At 41.8% G+C, this 6,019-nt stretch overlaps 1 protein-coding gene across 1 annotated transcript; it reads left to right on the forward strand.

Moving 5' to 3' along the window:
• The first annotated feature begins 845 nt into the window (after positions 1 to 845).
• CD1B (CD1b molecule) lies at positions 846 to 4,714 on the forward strand. Its single transcript, XM_007976624.3, has 6 exons — positions 846 to 1,544; positions 1,841 to 2,107; positions 2,654 to 2,932; positions 3,146 to 3,424; positions 3,784 to 3,877; positions 4,552 to 4,714. Exons 1-6 carry the CDS (start codon positions 1,484 to 1,486, stop codon positions 4,571 to 4,573), a joined length of 1,002 nt encoding a protein of 333 aa, XP_007974815.3. The 5' UTR covers positions 846 to 1,483; the 3' UTR covers positions 4,574 to 4,714.
• The last annotated feature ends 1,305 nt before the right edge of the window (positions 4,715 to 6,019 follow it).

The following is a 6,019-nucleotide window of genomic DNA, read 5'->3' on the forward strand; positions in this document are numbered from 1 at the left end:
AAACACAAAAACAATAATGTTCATGTCTGTGACAGCCAATGTTAAGTCTCTGCTGTTGTCTATGGCTGTTATCCAAAAAGTAGATTCAATTCTGTCATGTATTGGAGTCTGGGAATATTGTTAAGAGATACATACATTGAAATTTGGAGAGCTGCTCTGTATTTATCAATTAGGCAGTGATAATCTTGGATGAAAGCTAGTCCTATTAATGTTGTGAACCAGTTGTTCCCAGGAATAGAGAACACTACACTACTCACTTTGCATCCACGTAATAGAATTAGTCAGTGGTAACCCTCTACACTTGGAATTGTTTGCCGCTACATTTCTGCATGACACATAGATCTACGCAAATACGTGACTTTTTCCCAAATGGAGAAAATCCAAAAATTCTTAAAATTTTTCATGGGCATACAAGAAGATAGGAGGTGACATTTTAAAACAAGTATCTCTGAACTTTTTGTATAAGAAAATAGCGGCCTCTTTGCTCTGTTGTTAATACCTCATGTGGTGTTATGAAGGCCCAAATGTAGACAGCAGTTATGAGATATTACAAGAGAAGAAGATAGGTCTGCTGCTTATAGAACCTTATCCAAAAAGTTATCTTTGACTTAGACTGGAGGTGCACATAGCATAGCTCCTAGAGTTCTGTTTATCTCATAAATATTTGTTACTCAAAACTCCATAGGCCAAGAGCTCCTGAAGAGAAGCCCATATGCTAGTAGCAATTGTCATTTTTTCCCTCAAATTTTGCTATAGTATAATTTTGTTTGAATTATAAACTTCAGTCTTTATTATATTTGATTCTGGCATTTTGGCTTGTAGTGCTATAGTACCAGCAATGTTTTAAATGCTTTGCCTTTATGTAAGTGAATATAGGCACACACACATGCACACACACACACAGACATAGACACACACACACGCACAGCCAGTTTAGAATGTGGAGTAAGGAACACCAGACAAAGAGGGCAATATAACAAAGAGAAGACATTGAAAACATTGGGAAGGGGCAGTAACAGAGTGCCAGAGAAGATAAGGCAGCTAGGAGGGGGAAAGACTAAGTGAGGTGGATAAACCAAAAAGCATCCTTCTAGGTTAAAGCGGACTAAAAGCTTAGCAATTGTTTAATATCATCATCCTATCCTATAGACGTGGGAATAAAGACTAAGGAAGGTGAAATGAAAATGCAAAATCATACAGGGGCTTTTCCAAGGAGGTATGAAGGAAGTTGAGGACAGGGAGAGCAGCTGGAAGTCAGGGGGTAAGACAAAGTCTAAAAGTCAGGGCTTGAGGGAAATAAGAGGTGAGGTAAGAGGCTCAGGGCTGTGGGAGGCACATTTTTCTCTGAAAAGCAATTTGGATGAGGAAGAGATTTGTCAGTTGGAAAACAGAAGAAGTCACTGCAGGGTACTGAGGAAAAAGTTTGCTGAAATTGGAGATCAAATACCAGCTCTGCCAGTAAGAAGCTACATCTCCTGGTGAAATGTTGCTGCTGCCATTTCAACTGTTAGCTGTTCTCTTTCCCGGTGGTGACAGTGAACGAGGTAAGAGTCACTCTGGAAGCTCCCAACACTGATGCAGGGTTTGGATTTTAAAAAGCATGCAGCACTTTCCTAGGTGCAATTGGACACTAAGGGTCTGGGTCTTTCTGTCTCCAGCCCTCTTCAACCATTCTGGTGTTTGGGACTACAGCGTGAAGCCCTAAGGCAGTCAAATGTGTCAGACTTTCTGTGTTCTTTAGATTATAGGTTCTTGTTTCCTAAATCATTTTCATTCCCATTCTTCTTAATTGTCTACTGCTCTCTTTATCGTCACCATCTTGCTTTTCCACTCATCACAGCCTTCCAGGGGCCGACCTCCTTTCATGTCATCCAGACCTCGTCCTTTACCAACAGTACCTGGGCACAAACTCAAGGCTCAGGCTGGTTGGATGATTTGCAGATTCACGGCTGGGATAGTGACTCAGGCACTGCCATACTCCTGAAGCCTTGGTCTAAAGGTAACTTTAGTGATAAGGAGTTTGCTGAGTTAGAAGAGATATTCCGAGTCTACATCTTTGGATTCGCTCAAGAAGTACAAGACTTTGCCGGTGATTTCCAGATACAATGTGAGTCCAGTCCACTGAACTGGGAAGATTCTCAAGAGCTCTCTTTTCTCTCTTTTTTGCAAGGCGTTGCGCTCTCTGATTCTTCTCCCTTCCTTTCTATTTTACTCAACTGCATGCACACGCTTTTCTAGAGTAGTCTCTCACTCCAACTTCACACCTTCACACCTCATATTTTAGATTCTTGCTGCCTCTGCACTCTTCTCTTACCCTCAGACTAAGGCTGCTGGTTTGTCTTGTGTGAAACTTCTCCTCAAGGGCCCTTACTTCTCCTACCCCATGCCTGAGTGATCTAACGTGTGGTTTTCTCCCTTAATCCATATTTTCAATCATCTCTTCCCTGCACCCTCTTTCTGCTGAGAACTTCCAGCTCACTCTTGTTTCTGAAAATGTCTGAATGTTATCATTAGTTTTTAGCTCATCATCATTTTACACCCAAGAACTTTATCCCCACCAAAATCTAAAATCCTAGGTTCTTTTCTCATACCTTTTTTTCTTATTTGTGTTTAATAACCACAAGTATTTGCTCTCTGTTTTCCTTCTACGTAGACCCCTTTGAGATCCAGGGCATAGCAGGCTGTGAGCTACATTCTGGAGGTGCCATAGTAAGCTTCCTGAGGGGAGCTCTAAGAGGACTGGACTTCCTAAGTGTCAAGAATGCTTCATGTGTGCCTTCCCCAGAAGGTGGCAGCAAGGCACAGAAGGTCTGTGCACTAATCATGCAATATCAAGGTATCATGGAAACTGTGAGAATTCTCCTCTATGAAACCTGCCCCCGATATCTCTTGGGCGTCCTCAATGCAGGAAAAGCAGATCTGCAAAGACAAGGTTAGTCCTGCTGTTATTTCACTTCCCACCACCTCCTGTAAGATCAAGAGTAGGAAGATACCCAAGGATAGGAGCTTAATCAACAAGTTATTTGGTTCTCAAAGGAGTGAATGGGGTCACTGTCCAAGCTTGTCCAAGCTTGTAGGTTTCTGAGTTCATAACCTCTGAACTTGAGTTATAACATGACACTTTTTCTTCCCCTTCCTGCCTTAGTGAAGCCTGAGGCCTGGCTGTCCAGTGGCCCCAGTCCTGGACCTGGCCGTCTGCAGCTTGTGTGCCATGTCTCAGGATTCTACCCAAAGCCCGTGTGGGTGATGTGGATGCGGGGTGAACAGGAGCAGCGGGGCACTCAGCGAGGGGACATCCTGCCCAATGCTAACTGGACATGGTATCTCCGAGCAACCCTGGATGTGGCAGCTGGGGAGGCAGCTGGCCTATCCTGTCGAGTGAAGCACAGCAGTTTAGAGGGCCAGGACATCGTCCTCTACTGGAGTAAGAAATAGCAGGGCCCCAGGCTGGAAATGCCAGGAAGTGATCTTCAGGCATAGAGGGAGGCACTGGGAAAGGATAGAGCTTGAGAAATGAAAGAGGCAGAGAGAAATTGATTGATTGATTTCCAGGACCCCAATCCCAACAGGAGTAAAAATAGATAATCCAAGTTATCAAAAAGGTAGGAATTAAGGACCTGTAAACTGGGTAGAGGAGATCAAAGGATAGATAGATGGTGGGCAGGAATATGAGAGAGGAAGTTGAAGATGACCATACATTGGAAGTAGGTGGGCAAAGGAAGGCCAAGGAATTCTGTGTATAGGATCTGAAGTGACATCCTTTTGTCCTCTCTCATTTGCCAGGAAACCCCATCTCCACTGGCTCGATTGTTTTGGCAATAATGGTGCCTTCCTTGCTCCTCTTGCTATGCCTTGCATTATGGTATATGAGGCGCCGGTGAGTTGTGGGTGTCTTTTGTGTGTGTGTGTGTGTGTGTGTGTGTTTTTAATATGTCTCTTCTGTTCACCTTCCACTCTTTTTTACCATTTTATCTATTTAAAAATTGTTTATCCTCAATCCTTTCACCATATCCTTTCCCCAGACTCCCATACCTTTTATGTGGACTTAAAAAAAAATTCTGTTAAAACACACATAAGGTTTACCATCTGTACCATTTTTAAGTGTACAGTTCAGTGGTGTTAAGTGTATTCACATTGTTGCACAAGCCATCTTCAAAACTCTCCTGTCTTGCAAGACTGAAACTCTATTCCTAGCATACTGCAAGGTCCCATTTCCCCTCTTCTCCAGGCCTTGGTTAGGACAGTTCTACTTTCTGTCTCTATGAATTCAACTACTCTAGGTAATATAAGTGGAATTATAAAGTATTTGTCTTTTTGTGACTTATTTCATTTAGCATAATATCCTCGTTGTAGCATGTGACAGAGTTTCCTTCCTTTTTTGAAACTGTACAATATTCCACCACATGTGTATAACACATTTTGTTCATCCATTCATCTATCTATGGACACTTGGGTTGCTTTCACTTTTAATTTTCATGAATAATATTACTATGAACATGGGTGTACAAACATCTCTTATGTGGAGCTCTTTTGTTCTTCTGTTTTTAACAGGTCATATCAGAATATCCCATGAGCCCTCATCATGTCTGCTCCCCCATTCGCAATAAGTACCAAGAAGCCCAAGTTATCCACCCAAAAGTCAATCTTACCCTATTTCAAATGATTATCAAATTTGATGAAATCAGAGTTTTCATGTATTTTAAAATAAATTTAATTTAAACATCAGCAAAAAAGTACTTGACTGTATATAATTCACCCAGATTTTACACACGTTAAAATGTTAGAATGTGTCTCAGAATAAATGAAATAAAATACATATGACTTAATGGTGACTCCCTTTGGCTTCCTATTTTAAAACTTTTCTTTTTCTGCTTCTGGTTAAATATCATCTGTCAAAGTGAACCAAATATAATTATACCAGGATCACCGTATTTACAGAGATGCCGAGCCTTTTTGATGTAATTTCTTCTCTGTCTCTGCATGGATGACTTTCTAGCCCTGAAGGCTCATTTGAGATGTTTCTTCCTCAGGAAGCCTTTTCCAGTGCTGTAATAAAAGGAACTATGCAGAGATCCACTTTACACCGTACCCACAGCGTTGAAGTTATTTTTGTTTTTCCTCGCCTTCTATTTTTAAGTTCCTTGAGGACAGTGTTCCCTATTTATAGAATTCTGGAAAGATCTCTCAGCTGCAAATTCGTTTTCTCAGTAAAAACAATCTGAGTTGTTGTAACTGCCAAGTGAAGTGTTTTCTTTCAGAGTCATCTACTTTCTTTTTTTCTCTTTAGTTGATATTGTAGATCCTCCTCTTCTTACTAAAATTGTTTCCACTTAGCCAAAAAAAATTATGCTTTCTTTATTTCTGTTCCAAACTCCTTTGGAGAAAACTGCCTTTGGCTTACTACAGCTATGGTCTAGCTTTAAAGGGTCATAGTGAGAGGTGAAGCCAGCTAGACTTCCTGGGTTGAGCGGGGACTTGGAGAACTTTCCTGTAGCTAACAAGAGTTTTGTTAAATGCACCAATCAGCACTCTGTAAAAAACGCACCAATCAGTGCTCTGTAGCTAGCAAGAGGTTTGTAAAATGCACCAATCAGCACTCTGTAAAATGGGCCAATCAGCACTCTGTAAAATGGACCAATCAGTGCTCCGTAAAATGGACCAATCAGCAAGATTCTAAAAGTAACCAATTGCAGGGAGGATTGAGAAAAGGGCATTCTGATAGGACAGAAACAGGACATAGGCGGGGACAAATAAGGAAATAAAAGTTGGCCACCCCAGCCAGCAGGACAACCCACTTTGGCCCCCTTCCAGGCTGTGGAAGCGTTGTTCTTTTGCTCTTCACGATAAATCTTGCTACTGCTCACTCTTTGGGTCTCTGCCATCTTTAAGAGCTGTAACACTCACCACGAAGGTCGGAAGGTCCCTGGCTCCATTCTTGAAGTCAGGGAGACCACGAACCCACCAGAAGGAACCAACTCCAGACACAACAGAAATGGGATTCTACTCATTTTTCCAGTGA

The sequence above is a fragment of the Chlorocebus sabaeus genome, chromosome 20 (genome assembly GCF_047675955.1).
Source record: "Chlorocebus sabaeus isolate Y175 chromosome 20, mChlSab1.0.hap1, whole genome shotgun sequence".
Lineage (NCBI taxonomy): Eukaryota > Metazoa > Chordata > Mammalia > Primates > Cercopithecidae > Chlorocebus > Chlorocebus sabaeus.

What these genes read in the sequence shown, in the direction of transcription:
- CD1B (XM_007976624.3), top strand. Translation starts at nt 1,484, where the DNA reads ATGTTGCTGCTGCCATTTCAACTGTTAGCTGTTCTCTTTCCCGGTGGT. An exon ending in CGGTGATTTCCAGATACAAT is followed by an intron (nt 2,108 to 2,653) that starts GTGAGTCCAGTC and finishes CCTTCTACGTAG; the next exon opens with ACCCCTTTGAGATCCAGGGC. An exon ending in AGCAGATCTGCAAAGACAAG is followed by an intron (nt 2,933 to 3,145) that starts GTTAGTCCTGCT and finishes TTCCTGCCTTAG; the next exon opens with TGAAGCCTGAGGCCTGGCTG.